The sequence below is a fragment of the Pygocentrus nattereri genome, chromosome 17, assembly GCF_015220715.1.
Source record: "Pygocentrus nattereri isolate fPygNat1 chromosome 17, fPygNat1.pri, whole genome shotgun sequence".
NCBI lineage: Eukaryota > Metazoa > Chordata > Actinopteri > Characiformes > Serrasalmidae > Pygocentrus > Pygocentrus nattereri.
Window position 1 is genome coordinate 24968523 of NC_051227.1, and position 17581 is coordinate 24986103.

Here is a 17581-nt window from a genome sequence, read left to right on the forward strand (position 1 = left end):
TCCCAGGTGAAAAGTATGTATTTGTATCTTTTCATAACCTTATGTTTCAAAACAGAACAATAAAATACAAATCCTGGAGACGAGATGGGGTGTGTGGAGTCAAGGTGGAGTACCTTGAGGGTACCACCCCAGTGACAAGAAGGGTACTGCCCCAGTGACAGTTTCATACCTTTTGTGTAGAAAGTTGAGCCATTATATTTCATTGAATACTTCTAGGAGAAAATGACAGTTTCCAGTGGTCTAGATTTTGTTGTTTCACATAATTTCCCATAATGAAGTTTAAATTTAACAGAGGTCAGAACATACATTTTTAAGTAATAACAGTTTTTGTGTGTTGAACTCAACAAATAAGCAGAAATTGTGCACTAAAATCAGAGTGTTCAAACTTTTGCATACAACTGTACATCAGACTGCATGCATACAGAACCATAAACACAATGAAACACCAAAGTGTAATTCCGCTGTGGTCTTCTACAAGATGTGAGTTTGGAAAAAGTCAGGCTAATTAAAGTGTATTTAAAACTACCCTCTGCTTGTAATTGTTTAATAATGACAATTGGGTGGTAATTTGACAATAGCATAACAGGACATTAAATGAGGTTTTGTCTGGTTTAGCATTTATATATCTCACAGTAGTGTAGGGTAAATGAGACAGGAGGTATTATAAAGTCTCTATTACTGCTTGCACTACCTATATGTGACACAGTCCAGGGCTCAGTGGGAGCTCTGTGAAAACACAGTGAGTTAAGTCTCTGGGGTCTGACTCACATTTTAAATATCCTTTCAGCATGCTAATTTTTAATTTGTCCTGGTATCCCATTTCAAGAATAACACAAAGCAACAGTGTAGAAAAAATTAACCCATCTGTGTGTTCATTAGTAACTGTAGTCATAGTTGAACTGTGTTATTGTTTCCTCACCTCCCAAGGCCACCAAGATTAAGTTGTTCACATTATGGTCGTTACTACTATTACTTTCAACACTGCAAATTGGCTGGTAATCTAGAACCTTGGTTCTGCTGAGTTCCATAATTAAATAAGCCTCCATAATTAACAGCTAGTCAAACAACTAGCAAGATGTATGGTTCAATATGGGTGATGCAATTGAGAGGTAACTCAGCTGGCCTGAAAACTAAATGTTTTCTTTGCTTTGAAGTACCACTAAGCTGTGCTGTAGCATCACTTGTCACTGCAAATAAATGTGTACCGAACATGGAGGTATAAATACACACTTTGACGTTATTTATTGCTTAGCCTGAGGGCTTTACTTTGCTATTTTCCCTGGAAAGGGTGATTGATGCAGCAGGAAGGGTTTTTGGGTGATGGGAAATGGCTGACTTGGCTCTCAGACCATTTGTATTGGCTGTTGGACCACCTATGGCTGCTTTATTGGTTGGTAAAAGGGAGGGACAGTGGGAGAGAATACTTCTCAGTGAGCCACAACTGAGAGAACGCCACAGAGGTAGGAATCACAGGAAGACACGACGTTTCATGTCAGCAGGGAATCAGGGTGGGTCCACACATTTTGGCTAACCAAAACTATGCCTGGGGAACACACACTTCCAACGATACCAATAGGAGGACGCAGTGTCTTTGTGTTTTTGTTGAGGGGGGGGGAGTGAGATGGAAAATAATAGACAAAGGTTACTTAAAAGCAGCCTGTCTCTATACTCTAGTGAAAGGCCTAATTATAATTGAGATAATGAGAGGGAGAGCCTGAGTCTGACTGAGCTTTGATAATAGACCTTGTGTACTAGTGTTAAGCACAGAGCAAATTAAAAGCTTCCAATGAACCAGTAAAGACAATGAGAGATTAGCATAAGCATGAAAGCCTTAACATAATCAAAGTCTTAATCTTTGTCGTTCGACCATCAACATTTAAGGTAAATAAAAGTGGCTTGATTGGGTATAATATGTACGTCTTTGATACTTACATACTGTGTTGCAAATAAGTCATTGTAAACGCCCAGTACAAGCAGGAACTGTATGTGCACATAGACTTGCAGTCTAAGTGACCAGTATGGATTGTGTGGCACTTCCTCTCCTGTGACCTAAAAAAAATAAATAAATAATGCTCCATTAAAGTTTAGTCTTCTTATATACAAGATTACGATCAAAACACTCCCAATGAAAGCAATGCACAGAGGCACTGAAAAGGTTTTGTGTTAGTATGATAAAGACTGAGGCTTGTTATCTGATGTTACTCATTTAGATTGCCATGCAGTACTGTGTTAAACTTTGTATAGCAGTATTTCAGTCAAGTTAAAGTGTGGCTGTTGCTTTAAGATTGTGAGCCAGCCCATATAACAGTGCTTACTGGCAGCTTACCAGAAGAGCATGAAAAGACTTGCACGTAGCATCTCAACTGACCACTCATCTCACTTACACATTGGAGGCCTAGTTACGCATTCAGACAGACGAGAGATTCTACGTCTATACAGTAAACTGTACTAACTGTTTATACAGTCCAGTTAGTAACACTTGAATTCAGTGGAAACTAAATTAAGCATGCTTATGTCTCAACTACACATGTTTAAAAGTGGTTTATATGGTATACTGTATGGATATATCGAGATAATGGAGATAAGTGACTCAGTGTCATGCAAAGGTTTGGGTGACCTGATCAAATGACATGCTTTGTTGATTTTGTCTTCACTTCTTCACATTTTATTGCACAATTACTGTTTATTTGCTGAATGTAAAGTATTGAAAATAAATAAATACATTAAAAAAAACATGGCCTGTGCAAAATCAGTGTTCAAAATCAGTCTTCTTTCTTGTATGTAGTATACCTATTATATGTTATGTAATTATTTTGTTTGTTTTGATATTTATTAACAGCGTATACATGTTATTTACATAAAAAATAATTATATCTTTAAAAAAATGGTTTTAACTTTCACTGTAGGTCATTTTAGACCATTTCTGTTGGTCCATTCATCACGAAACTTTGACACAGCGTAAAAGGCAGCTGCCGTTTAAAAAAAAAATTACATCTATTTTTTTATTTGAGATGTGTTATACCATGAAGTCATTGTGGTTTCTCAAGCATTCTTGAGGTTCTCTCCTGTGCAGCCACATGTGGGTTAGCCCCAGTGGCTCCAGCAGTGTGCACTGATCTGCTTTACCTCAAAACTCAAAATCATCCAACCTGACCTCCATTCTCTACAGGAGTATGAACAGACACGGCCCAGCTCTCCTCGTCCCACACCTTTCAAAGGTATTTCGGTCAAATTCCAGCACTGCCACATGCTCGGGATCACCAGGACCCTTTAGGGCTGCTTTAATTGCAATGTGGAATGAGAGGCTTTCTGTTGCTTGCAAAGTGTGAATGGCTAAATACGAACCACACTCAGCCCCATTTCAAAGCGGACCACTGCTGCTCCTGATGAGGAGACTTCAAACCCCTGTCACCCAAGAAGTGGTCCTGGCATTTGATGTAGCCCATAAACCCTTGCTTTTTAAAAACAAGTGAAAATTGAGCCTATTGTGCTTCACTTCACAAAGGCATTTAAAACTTATTTTGGCACAGGGCTGTAAAGCCTGCCTTTTTCATGTTGGGAGGAGGTCATGTTCAGGACTTTGCTGAACAAAGCGTGTAGTGAACAGTGAGAAAGAACTGCACACTGCAAAAAACAATTACTTGGAAAGATAAATCAAGTCAAATCAAATTGTTGCAACAATATTTTTAAATTATTCAACTTATTTAGACGTTTTTCCTTATAAGTAATTAAATCTAGTGAAATTACCACACTCTATTAGCAGATCATTTTGTTTGTTTCAAGCATTACTTAAACGTTTAAGCAGTGGAACAAGAGGGATTGTGTTCCCACAAACATAGATCAACAACTTGAGTGCAAAGTAAAGAAAAAAGTAAAGGAAAGAAGCCTGGACATTTTTTCAGATACGCACTCGCAGTACTTTTTGTTGATTTTCTTTTAAGTGAAAACATGTCCTCTACTCAGAACACACTTAAATTTGACACTTTTCTGCAATTTTTTTAGCACAATTATTCTCTATTCTCATAATATAATATTGATAATATAATATGAATAATAATTATTCAGCAAATGTAACATGCATGTTATGTTTTATTATTATTATTATTATTATTATTATTATTATTATTATCATCCCTAATATTTTAAAAGGAGGAAAATGATATTAATGATAGTAATTTTGCATTAGAAAGTGAAGGAGTGTGTCCTATGTACAGGATGTGTTGGACTTATTTTCACTTAAAATAAATAAATAAATAAATTAAAAAAAGGCTGTCATGTTTCAAGTGCTATCAAAGCTGTAGTGGAGAAGCTCTTCAGTGTTGTAACTCCTCTTAATACTCGATGATTGATCAATGATTACCAATTACCAATATCCCTTAAAAACACTGTGAAATAGTCCTACATGGTCAACACATTTTGTTACTGACCTGCTTCTGATCTGATCTTTAACATTAAGATGTTAACAATAAAGTGCTGAATTATTACACAATTGTTGGAGAACTATTTCAACTTTTGGTTCCATTTTTTTATCCATTCTCATCTGAAATTTAGCTGACATTTTGGTGCATTCCTACTTTTTTAACACTGGCCAAAAAGGTAGTTCCAGCAGTTGTGGGTATTAACAACCACTACTAAATAGCAACTGGCAACTCTGTAAGCTATGGTAACAAAACACGCTGTTATCAGATCTAACATCATGAGTCGAGTAACCAATCAGATCAAACCATTGTATAAATAACAACACAGAACATGTAGATTCAGCATCTGGTGTCATTTAAATGCCTTGGCTGTAAAGTTGCAATGTTGCTAGGAAGCTTTTATGAAAGTACAGATTTTTCTTACTATAGGCACTTCTGCATGGTCCCCCAGTCTAGGCTTCCCTGGAGCCCAGCTCGGTCCTTTAAAGATGATGGACAATTTGTGTCCGATACCGTCAGCTTTGAGGAACTGCTCCCACAGGTAAGAGTAGTAATGAAACTTTAGAGAAAAAACAGAACAAAGTGACTGAAAAAATCAGATTGAAAATCATTTCAAAGAAGTAAAAAAGCTAATGTAAAAGACAAACATTATTCTTATTGTTTCTGACACTGAATCCAGATTTGAAATGTCTCTTTTCACAGATTAGACTGCACTCGCGGTCCGTTTCCAGAGGTGAGTGCAGAGAAAATAATCAAATGCAACTTCCATTTTGTCTCTGCCCGACTCTTTCACCTTTCCGGAGTGGTTTGTTTAAAGTGGAGTAATAATGTTATGGTTACAGTGTAGCTTTTCCATTGGTGGGGAAAGGTAAGGAGAGTAAAGGCAACAGAGAACTCAGAGCACATATTTACATTTATCCTGACACTTTGAGATTGGGGCTGTATGCTTTGCTGCAAGTCATTATAACTGATCTACTCATTTACTACAATGTTCATATTTTCACAAAGGGACTTTTACATTTCTAGAGGTTCCAATACAATACAGAGAGAGAGTAATCACTGTACTGTGGTACTGCAGTGTTTGGTGGATTTATTGCAGCAAACAATTGTAACAAAGCAAATAAAAAGTTGTTCAGGCATCTATGTGGCTCAAAGAAAACAGTACAAGCACTGTACAATATGTACTCAAGTAATATGCAAAAAAAAAAACTGAACCAACCTGGACAGAGAGGATGTCAAAAGTGTTAATAGGGCGTGTGAGTCCATACACAACTTTATCACCTTCTGGAGTAAAGGTTCCTTCAAGAGAAATGATGAAACATTATCATAACAGCATTTCACATAGTCACAAAGTCAGAAACCTTCATTTATTTACTTCTCAGTCAAGAAAGCCATTAAGTTATTTATTTTTCAGGGTCATGAAAAACATATTTAACAGTTAATTACACAGCAGCCTCCTTTCTTTTGGTGAGACTTGCTTTCAGTTTTTCGAAAGCTCTGTTACAAATACTTCCAAGGTTCAGTCTGAAAAGTTGGTTGCACAATCAAAGCTGGTTTACATCTTTCACAGTTACATCTATGTTTGTACCTATCCCCACTGCATGCTTTAAGTAAGTAGTAAGTAGTATGCAGCATGCAACTTGCATGAATTTCCCCAGTGTGCCAAAGATACTCAGATGACGTACCGCTCCAGCCAAATATTCCAGTACACAGCCAGAGCTATATACTATATGCCACACGGCCATTTCTGGAGGATGTAACCACTTTCCTTTGAACAATTTAATGGGCCCTGTTTTAATCTTAGATGGATACATCAATGAAAAGAAATAATATATGCTGCTGCACTCAGTGCAATGTCAAAGCACCATCAGTTCTCTCTGCTGGTCTTGAGGTCAGCTTGCTTACTTTGTCTATTTAATAAAGTCAAATTACTGCATAGATAATGTGGCTAAAACAGTAACTTAATAAAGTAGGTCTAAAAAAACTTTCTGCCCAGCATCAGCTTTTCAGGCTCACATATGCAGTGCTTATTTTTCAGTCAATCTCTTATTAACAGAGCTCTTATGAACAACTACAAATGTAATGAAAATGAAATGACTCACAAATGGAAGAAAGGCAGTGATTCAGTGATTTCCTGACCCAACACACCTGATCAACTCATGAAGGGCTTGGTAATCAATTGAATTAGGTGTTACAAGGCAAGGAACAGTTGAAACCATATGGAGCTGTTTGGTTGCCAGAAGCAGGGCTAAGAAACACTGATTTAAACAGCTACAAAGCTAGTTAGCCTTTCAGCTGACACTGCTAGGGCAGTTAGTGCTAGCATCGCAAAGGTAGTACAGTTTCATTCTACAACTGATTACCCAATACACTTCAATCTCCAAACTATATATTTTAAACAAGAGTGACACTGACTGCATTACAGCAAAACTAGAAAATAGAAAGAAACAGAAAGCAGTAACATGCAAAATGAGTAATATTTTAATATAAAAATAAGTGAAAATGAAAAATTACGTTTGATTTAACCATCATTGTATTTGCACCAAAAGTCCAACATTTGGGCATTTTGATACTTAACATTTTTCTTGAGGATTTTGTTATTTTAGTTTAAGTTTTGGAATAAATTTAGCTCCATATCAATCCATTGTTATGAAAACACAAACAGCTTCTTCATTCTCAGCAATGTGTTTGGGGTAATTATCTTGCTGTGGAGTTCATTTCCTGCTAAGGTTTTTCTGTATTTTCTGCAAGTACAGCATGATGTATTAAAATTTGTTTGCATAGTTTTATATATATATATATATATATATATATATAATATTATATTATATTATATTATAGAATTGCTCCATGGGAGCTACACATGCTTTCATACTGATAGCAGTGCGATATCTCCTCACAGTGGAAAGATGGACAGAGACAAGTGATCAGAGGCAAGAGTAGAGCTAGATTTTTTTTTCTCAAAGATGAAAGCTTTATGTATTGTTTATCTGATGGTGGTCTACAGGGGTCTTGCGTGGTCATTAGAAGTCCCATTTTATCTACGTTTTAATAACTTTTTGAGCCAGTTTTTTTTTACTTATTCTGTAGGCAAGTGGAATATCTTACATCTAATTTCAGTAACATCTCCTTTAGCCATGGTTTGGGTAGTTCTTTGAATGTTAGAGTCTGTTTAAAGGAGAACATAATGTTGCCGATTCCTTCGGCAGCAGCTTTTATTGGGAGGACACAGCTGTAACTTGTTGATTTTTAGACTGGAAGGATAGAAGAGGTAAAGTAACAGCAGGGTGCCAAAAAGTAAAGAACAGAAATTAAATGCAGCTAGATTTGATATCACACTTAGTACTGGACGCTTCTGTGTTTATATAAGTACATTATCCATCGTACCAAAGAGTCGGTCCCAAATAATGAGAGTTCCTCCATAATTCCTGTCGATACAGTAAAGGTTTCGTCCTGAAAAAAGACAAGCAGAATTCAAATACTGACACACGGCTGGTACTGATTGTTTTTAGCTGTAAATCAAAAAGGTTCACAAAAGGTTTTCACATGGATATCCCATACCATGATGAACTCTGTGATGGCTGGGAGTGTTTAGGATCCATTCAAGAGGACCAAGATCTCTGATGATCTGGTAAAAGAAAGAATTTGTGTCATGTGTTAATCAACACAGTTGATTTGATTGTTTAGTGTCAGGTATACAAGTGAATGAGAAGAAAAAAACATTTAAACTGTGAGACCCCCGCAGCACCAACTGTTGCGCTGCTAAACAGAGACATAAACATCGTAGCATTAGCCTCACACATGTCATTAATCTTTTCTATTGATTGCCTTGTCTTTGCTTTGGCGAACAAGACTGAGGAGGAATTGTGCAGGACCCAAAAGCTTGTATGGTTCACATGTTCGTTAACGTAGTCTGACATGAAACATCATTCATTTCAAGTGTTTTCTTGTCTGATGAGCTTGCTCGAAGCTAGGCTATCTATGGAAAGAAAATGGTGGTCAGATTTCCAGATGGAAACAACAATACAGATTAGAAATAAAGCAAACACAAAGTTGGAGAGAAGTACAAGAGCTTTAAAGAAGCCAAAAAGGCTGATACTTCAGCTTCAGTGGTCATACTACACCACTTCATTTCCCACCACATAACAAGCCGTTTTAACTGTATATATGGTTATATGTTGCGCAGGTGTTCAGTTTACCCTTAGGTGTTTGACTTGAGTAATGATTCTGATGTCTGAATCTAAACCTGCAAATGCAACTGGGAACTGTGCACAAGTGAACATGATTTTTCAATGGGCCATTATTTCCATGTAATGAGCAGCCTGGCTGCAGCTGAATTTTATCTTGAATGAAATGAGGTTGCTCTGCTTGGTTTGTGTTTTAAAGTTGGATTATGTCTAGGAATCCCATGCCAAAAAATTACATTACATCAAAAAAGCCAGTAAAATAGGCATATATTATATCCTTCAGAAACTCGTGGATGTGAAGACCATTTTCACTAATAGCGCTCTAAAAGATGGAAGCGATTCCAAAACCATTCCCCTAAACGACTCCCAAAACTGTAAAACTGATAGCCCTGTTTTTGCTCAAATGGCAAGAGTATGCTTATGCTTCTGTTTGGAATATTTCATAAAAGTTCATTAGTTCTTAGGGAACACAGGTTTGGGACTGGACTGGAAAGTGATATGGAATATAGGCATTTGGAGTTGTTCAAAGTATACAAAAGAACCAATTAAAATCCAATAAGGAACTAATGTTGTGGGAAAGGAGAGAATTAGTCTCATTTGTCTTGACAGTAGAAAACCAGAGAAAGCAAGGCCATTAAAAAAATCTTTTTAGTGTTTAGAAGTGTAACACTCTTAGCATACCAGATGTATCAAGGTACTGCATGCTGCAAACACTTCAAGCCCAAAACCATTAAGGGGGTTAACAGATTATTGGCTTACCTCAGTGTGGATCCAAAACTGGTAGAGCAGGTTAAACTGAATGTGCACAGCAAAAACTGACGGCGGAACTACTAATGCCATTGGAAGGTAGAAAACCTGCCAGAACAACAAAAACAACAACAAAAAAACCCTGAGTCATTTCTCACACTAACAATAAAAAATACACATTTAAGTGTGAGGTTATAGTAGGAACAAATCACCCTCTTCATGTAACATCAGTGAGCTTGCTTACAGATTAAACTCATTTTCAACCAGCAGGTTATCACCTACATCTCCATTAGGTAATAAATGCAAGGATCAAGAATGTGTTGTGACCATACTAAAATTTAAAATAATTTTAAGGCTGCTTTAATTATCAATGAGAAACTTTAAAAAAAAAAATTATTATTATTATCATTATGATTAAAGCCTTTCAAACACTCACTGTTCTAGTTATGCAAAGGTGAATGACACTTCAGGTCAAAGTACAGTTCATGAGACAGCCAGACAGACAGAAGAGAAGACTTGTTTTGACTTCAGTGCACAGACAGTGCGGTCGTGTTAATCACTCACTCAAGAACTGGAACTCTTACCCATGAAGCACACTGCTGGGTGACAGACTGCCGCAGCGCTGTGGTCAAGTTGTAGTACTCTGAACTGTGATGAACTTGGTGAGCGGCCCACAGAATATTCAGCTCTAAAACACACACAGATAAGGAAATATTACAGTTTAACTTAACACTGTGCCTTTGCTGAACACTGAGTTCTTCAGTGCACAGTTCCTATAGTTCTCTCTTAAAGTGATTTTTAATGATAAAAACAAAAAAAACATTTTCCAAATGTAGACAATTAGTCCAAGGATGTTTGGTGTATGAAGCTCCTTTAGTTTTAGATGAGGTTAATGTAGTTACTAGCTATTATTGTTAGTAAGAATTAATGGACACTTAATCGTTACTCATTAGCACTGTACAAATTGTGCATATCTAAATCCCACACTTTTCACCAGCTGCATAAAAACGTTAAGTAATGGTGATTCAATTTAACACTAAACAAATCTTGGCTGATTGACTGCATTTGTGGCAATAGGCAAATAGAGATTTTTTTAGCTATTGGTTTTACTGTGAACGACAAAAACCTCTGAGTATGTCCACTTTCAGGCAACAAAAGAATGTGTTTGTACTTCCTAGAAAGCACTGCCGCTACCTTTAGATGACTTGGATGAATGACAATGATGAGTGAAATTTGGGCCTGCCACTGATGTAATAAACCACAGTAAAAGAACATGGCCTGTTGAGCAATCGCTTGGTTGCATTCCAACAGTTTATGCACTTCTGCTTTGTTGTGATTTCTGGAACATTAATCTTTGCGTTGGCCCTCGTGCTCATCATCCACAGAACCATGCCTGCCAAGCTTCAAGTAACTCTTCTTGTTCCACCTTGTCCATATGGTATTTTTTGGTAAAGCTCATATTACTGGATCAACAGGAAATTAACAAACGAAGCAGAGCATCTTAAGCATATCTGATTCTGCTGGATCAATTATACTATCTTTGCACAACATTCCAGCAATAAAACGCTTTTAGAACTGGCCTTGTTTTCTCACTAAATACTTTATAAGGTCATATGTCCCCTATATTAGTGTACAATTACACACTCTCCACCCCATGCAGTTTTAGTCAGTTTCTGACCACAGGGCTGCTCTTGACCAGACATTATTTGAGTGGAGAGCCATTGTTACAGCAGCGACTGGCACAATAGTGATGTGGTAGTGTGCATGGTGCTGGATTTCCTGTTATTTTGACGTACACTAGTGTCACTACCTGGTTAAGAGTGGTTAAAAAGCCAAGAGCCCAAAAGCCAAGAGCAGCTCTGTGGTCAGAAACTAACCCCTGGCGTAGGCCTGATGATAAATGACACAAACCATGAAACAACAGATGAGCTACGGCTGACTGCACACCAGCAAAGCAGAGGTTTCAAATAAAGTGGCCTGCTGGTGGTTGCTGTTTGAGAAAAAGGGGTTAATATTTGTATAGATGTCTTAATACCAATAAATTTCACATGTCCCTTTCAGTTATTTCTTTGTTCAAATAGGACCTGCTGCTTCAGTGCCTGCTTCAATGAGTGCTGCTTCAACGTGAGCTCCATTGACATGGATAGCCCAGCGAGTAGTCGCTCACCAGCTGAACAAACAGAGAGCGCTGGGAGTGTAAGAACAGCTCTCTATCCTCTCTCTCTCTCTCTCTCTGCCCTCCAGCAGGCAGCGGCACCAGGCCAAGATGTCAAAATTACCTGGCTAGAGCCAAGCTCATGGGAGAGCACCACACAATTTCCATTCAGAAAATTTCATCAGCCACACCACTGACAGCAGGCTGAGCAGCTAGACTTACAGTCAAGGATACATGCCTCGGATCCAGTTTGGATGAGTCTCTGGGGCTTGCGCGCTTCATTGATATTATACGACACTGTCATTGAAACGACATGCTAATCCTTTGCATATGACTGTAAATATTTGAGCAAAAATCCATCCATAGTGATAGATGCGATGCTAATTAATTATTAACTTGCTATTTATTAACTGTTAGGGCAAAGTCAACAAATGGTCATCATTCCGTAAATGCATGCTGAAAATGACTGCATAGCATGCAGGCAGGACAAGTTTTTTCTTTTCTGTCATCACTGCATCACTACAACTAAACAACCATCTACTGGTGGTTTAATTAGATACATAAAATGTATGAGAATCATAGAATTCTGGCAGCACTTTTGCAGCTCAGCCATTCTGAATGATGGGATATGGCTACAAACTCAAAGTTGATAATAGGCAAAGATGTATTCTCATATGAAGTAACCGAAGGGTTTGCCTTAGACGAACGAAAGTAGACATGCTTATTTCACTCCACATTACGTTATCAGTAATATAAGCTTTGTACTACATTTTGACAACTATACCAGCCAAAAATGAGCTTGCTTAAAGTCAGATGGTGGAGAAGACTTTGCTCCCACCCCACCGCTCAATTTTGCATTAATGTTTTCATAGCTTTGACTGCGAGGCCAAACAAGATTTACAGAACATTCAATCCCATTCAATCTCATTCAATCCAATGAGTTTAGGCTTCATTATATTCAATGCATTATACTGAGTCTCCAATTTTAAGCATTAAGCTACCAAACTGGTCTATGTTGCTGTAGCTGATCAAAACCACAAAGCATTTGCCACAATGCTAACGTTAGCTTGATTACACAGCAAAAAAAAAACAAAAAAAACAAGTCATGATGTATCCTAACAACATGACCTTCCACACATATACAAAATAAACTACACATACAAAATCAAAATTTCCTCTGAATTTCCATATTTTGAGATATGTTCAATAAAGCTTGTCCAGCCTCTGAAGAGCTGCTATGAAAGAATGTTTTCCAAACAAAAAAACTAAGAAAAAAAATCAAAAAGAGCTTTTTGGTTGTCAGTTATTGCTAAAATTTTGGCACTGTTGAAAGTGTTGAGTTATAGCTAAACTGTCCAAAAGGTTTTGATCAATTGAGTTGATTTCCTCCTAAAACTGGTCCCAACAATGTTTTTCCAGCAGTGATCATTACACCAGGCCCCAGTCAGGTTGATGGATACATTCCAGAGTCATTTACCATGCAAGTCATTAACAAAGTGTCTGCATGAGCAAAAACCATTCCATTACACTTTCCAGCCACTGCGTCCATCACAGTAAGAGACTATCAGATGAAAGTTCTATCAGAGACGCACACACTGGCCATTGTTTGATAGTGTGCATGAGCCAGTGCTTTCCCCACTCAGAGTGAAAGAGAGGAAGATTGATGCAGGGTGTCACTGGTAGGAAGTATGTACAGCTAGGCCTCATTGCAATCCATGTCCTTGCGCGCTGGGCTCGGTTGGACGCTGCATAGTTTGGCAGCCTGTATTCAGAGGGGAAGCGCTTTAATGATGAGAACCGATGCCATAGAAAGCCTTTCCCACCAAGCCTGAGCAGTCAGGCCTGCACACAGACCCAGAGCTTTTCTCTACAGATGAGGGCAAGCTGCATTTAGGCAGCACAGCAGCTCATGTAGACTACTCAATGGACAAAAAACAGTTCTGGTGTGGTCAGAAAACACTGAGCTCCTGCTGAATTTACTCTTATTAAGGATCTCTTCAGAGGAATAAGTACATTCACATATGTTATAGATGACAACATGCTTTAGTGAAGCATATGTGCTGCATCTGCTTTAGTAATCACTAGAGGTTATCATGGTCATTTTGATATACTAAATGTACACTATATGTACTATATTACATAATAACATGCGTAACTGTGAGCAGTATATAGGGCTGTCAAAGCTATCATGTTAATAACACTTTCACATGATAAATTAACACTATTAAATCAATAATGTACTGAAATAAAAATTCCCACAATGCACCGCACCCCTACTACTGCCCCTCCCATCGGTGGTGGGTCGATGGGAGGGGGGACTCATGTAGCTCCTTCGGGCTGGGCCCGGCCGGGCACCATGAGTGAATGCTCGGCCACCAGACGCTCGCTGGCGAGCCCCTCCCCCAGGCCTGGCTCCAGGGTGGGGCCCCGGTAACCCTGATCCGGGCAGGGTACACAAGTCCTGCTTTGTTGTCCTCATAGGGGTTATTATGGATCACGCTTTGTCTGGCCTGTCACCTAGGACCAGTTTGCCATGGGAGACCCTACCAAGAGCTTTTGCTCCAGACAACATAGCTCCTAGGGTCTTTCAAGCACACAAACCTCTCCACCACGATAAGGTGGTGATCCATGGAGAGGATCGGGATCGGGCAGTGTCCGAAGGCGTGGGCCTTGGCGTTCTGATCCTCGGTTGCTGAAACTGGCTTTTGGAACTTGGAACGTTACCTCACTGGTGGGGAAGGAGCCTGAGTTGGTGCACGAGGTTGAGAGATACCGGCTAGATATAGTCGGGCTCACCTCAACACACAGCTTGGGCTCTGGGTCCAATCTCCTTGAGAGGGGCTGGACTTTTTTCTTTTCTGGAGTTGCCCATGGTGAGAGGCGGCGGGCAGGTGTGGGCTTTCTCATAGCCCCTCGACTCGGCGCCTGTATGTTGGGGTTTTCCCCGGTGGACGAGAGGGTAGCTTCCCTACGCCTTCGGGTTGGGGAACGGGTCCTGACTGTTGTCTGTGCTTATGCACCAAACAGCAGTTCAGAATACCCAGCCTTCATAGAGTCCTTGGAAGGGGTGCTTGAAAGTGCTCCTCCTGGAGACTCGATTGTCCTACTGGGGGACTTTAACGCTCACGTGGGCAACGACAGTAAGACCTGGAGGGGTGTGATTGGGAGGAATGGCCTCTCTGATCTGAACCCGAGTGGTGTTCAGTTTTTGGACTTCTGTGCAAACCACAGTTTGTCCATAAAGAACACCATGTTTGAACACAAGGATGTCCATAAGTGCACATGGCACCAGGACACCCTAGGCCGCAGTTCAATGATTGACTTTGTTGTTGTGTCAGCGGACTTGTGGCCATGTGTACTGGACACTCGGGTAAAGAGAGGAGCTGAGCTGTCAACTGATCACCACCTGGTGGTGAGTTGGATCAGGTGGTGGGGGAAGATGCCAGTCAGACCAGGCAAACCCAAACGTATAGTGAGGGTTTGCTGGGAACGTCTGGCAGAAGAACCTGTCAGATTGATCTTCAACTCACACCTCCGTCAGAACAGATATCGGGGGAGGTGGGGGACATTGACTCAGAATGGGCTATGTTCCGCTCCTCCATTGTTGAAGCGGCTGACTGTAGCTGTGGTCGCAAGGTAGTTGGTGCCTGTCGGGGCGGTAATCCTCGAACCCGGTGGTGGACACCCCAGGTGAGAGATGCCGTCAAGCTGAAGAAGGAGTCCTACCAGACATGGTTGGCCTGTAGGACACCAGAGGCAGCTGGCAGGTATCGACAGGCCAAGCGATCTGCGGCTTCAGTCGTTGTCAAGGCAAAAACCCGGGTGTGGGAAGAGTTCGGTGAGGCCTTGGAAAGTGACTTTAAGTCGGCTCCGAAAAGATTCTGGCAAACCGTCAGGCAACTCAGAAGGGGAAAGCAGTGTGCCACTAGCACTGTATATAGTGGAGATGGTGTGCTGCTGACTTCGACTGAAGACGTCATTGGGCGGTGTAAGGAATACTTTGGGGACCTTCTCAATCCCACCAACACGTTCTCCAGTGAGGAGGCAGAGTCTGGGGACACGGGAATAGGCTTGTCCATTACTGAGGCCGAAGTCGCTATGGTAGTTAAAAAGCTCCTTGGCGGCAGGGCTGCAGGGGTGGATGAGATCCGTCCCGAGTTCCTCAAGGCTCTGGATGTTGTGGGGCTGTCTTGGCTGACACGCCTTTTCAACATTGCGTGGACATCAGGGGTGGTGCCACTGGATTGGCAGACTGGGGTGGTGGTGCCTCTTTTTAAAAAGGGGGACCGGAGGGTGTGTTCCAACTACAGGGGAATCACACTCCTCAGCCTCCCTGGTAAGGTCTATGCAAGGGTACTGGAGAAGAGAGTCCGGCTTATAGTCGAACCTCAGATTCAGGAGGAGCAGTGCGGGTTCCGCCCTGGTCGTGGAACACTGGACCAACTCTTTACCCTCTCCAGGATTCTGGAGGGTTCATGGGAGTTTGCCCAACCAGTCCACATGTGCTTTGTGGATTTGGAGAAGGCATTCGACTGTGTTCCCCAGGGTATTCTGTGGGAGGTGCTTCGGGAGTACGGGGTACATGGCTCTTTGCTACGAGCCATTCAGGCCCTGTACAAACAAAGCAGGAGTTTGGTTCGCATGGCCAGCAGTAAGTCAGACTTTTTCCCAGTGAGAGTTGGACTCCGTCAGGGCTGCCCTTTGTCACCGATTCTATTCATAATTTTTATGGATAGAATTTCTAGGCGCAGTCAGGGGATGGAGGGTGTCCAGTTTGGTGACCTCAGGGTCACATCTCTGCTGTTTGCAGATGATGTGGTCCTATTGGGGACATCAGGATGTGAACTTCAGCTTTCACTGGATCGGTTTGCAGCCGAGTGTGAAGCGGCCGGGATGAGGATCAGTACCTCCAAATCCGAGGCCATGGTTCTCACGCGGGAAAGGGTGGAGAGCCCTCTCTGGGTCGGGGATGAGCTCTTGCCTCAAGTGGAGGAGTTTAAGTATCTCGGGGTCTTGTTCACGAGTGATGGTACAAGGGAGCGGGAAATTGACAGGCGGATTGGTGCTGGGTCAGCAGTGATGCGGGCTCTTTACCAGTCTGTTGTGGTAAAGAAAGAGCTGAGCCATAAGGCAAGGCTCTCGATTTACTGGTCGATCTACGTTCCCACCCTCACCTATGGTCATGAGCTTTGGGTAATGACCGAAAGAACGAGATCGCGAATACAAACGGCCAAAATGAGTTTCCTCCGCAGGGTGGCTGGACTCTCCCTTAGAGATAGGGTGAGAAGTTCAGTCATCCGGGAGGGACTCGGAGTAGAGCCGCTGCTTCTTCACATCGAGAGGAGCCAGCTGAGGTGGTTCGGGCATCTTGTTAGGATGCCTCCTGGACGCCTCCCTTGGGAGGTGTCACAGGCAAGTCCACCGGGGAGGAGACCCCGGGGAAGACCCAGGACATGCTGGCGTGACTATATCGCCCAGCTGGCCTGGGAGCGCCTCGGAATCCCTCCCAGGGAGCTAGTGGAAGTGGCTGGGGAAAGGGAGGTCTGGGCTTCATTGCTCAGGATGCTGCCCCCGCGACCCGAACCCCGGAGAAGCGGAAGATGATGGATGGATGGATGGATGGATAAAAATTCCCAGTCAAAGGCAAAACTAAAATCGAAGACACACTTGGCCAAAAACTGAAAACTGAAGGAAAGGTTGGTGCTTTATTCATGTTTTTGAAAGTACGTGCTAAACATAAAACTTCTGAGGTAATAAAGAAAATGCACTTATTTTTATTAATAAAAATAAATAATAAATACATAAACTTACTGAAACAATTACAGTATGTTGGCTACAGTATGTACCACAAAATCCCATGTCCTCAACAACACAGTATGTTATTCAAGGCAATGAATTCCATTACCATTTTTAATAACACTGTGACTTTGTTGTTTGTGAATTTTTTCAGATGGCATTGTTGTGGTAGTGGGGACTTTCATTTCCGCTTCCGTTGTTTTGCTGTATTCTGCATACTAAGCCGGCTGGCTTTACCTAACACTTGGCCTGAACAGAAATTACAAATTGCTTGTCAT

At 41.0% G+C, this 17581-nt stretch overlaps 1 protein-coding gene across 1 annotated transcript in view; it reads right to left on the bottom strand.

Moving 5' to 3' along the window:
• Positions 1-17581, bottom strand: part of agmo (alkylglycerol monooxygenase) — a 49317-nt gene that overhangs the window by 10633 nt on the left and 21103 nt on the right. Inside the window, exons 4-10 of the mRNA XM_017696875.2 lie at positions 9937-10040; positions 9365-9460; positions 7980-8046; positions 7806-7871; positions 5638-5717; positions 4843-4977; positions 1933-2049 (exon numbers count right to left, since the gene is read on the bottom strand). Of these exons, the coding sequence (XP_017552364.1) occupies positions 1933-2049; positions 4843-4977; positions 5638-5717; positions 7806-7871; positions 7980-8046; positions 9365-9460; positions 9937-10040 (665 nt within the window). The remainder of the gene's footprint in view (positions 1-1932; positions 2050-4842; positions 4978-5637; positions 5718-7805; positions 7872-7979; positions 8047-9364; positions 9461-9936; positions 10041-17581) is intronic.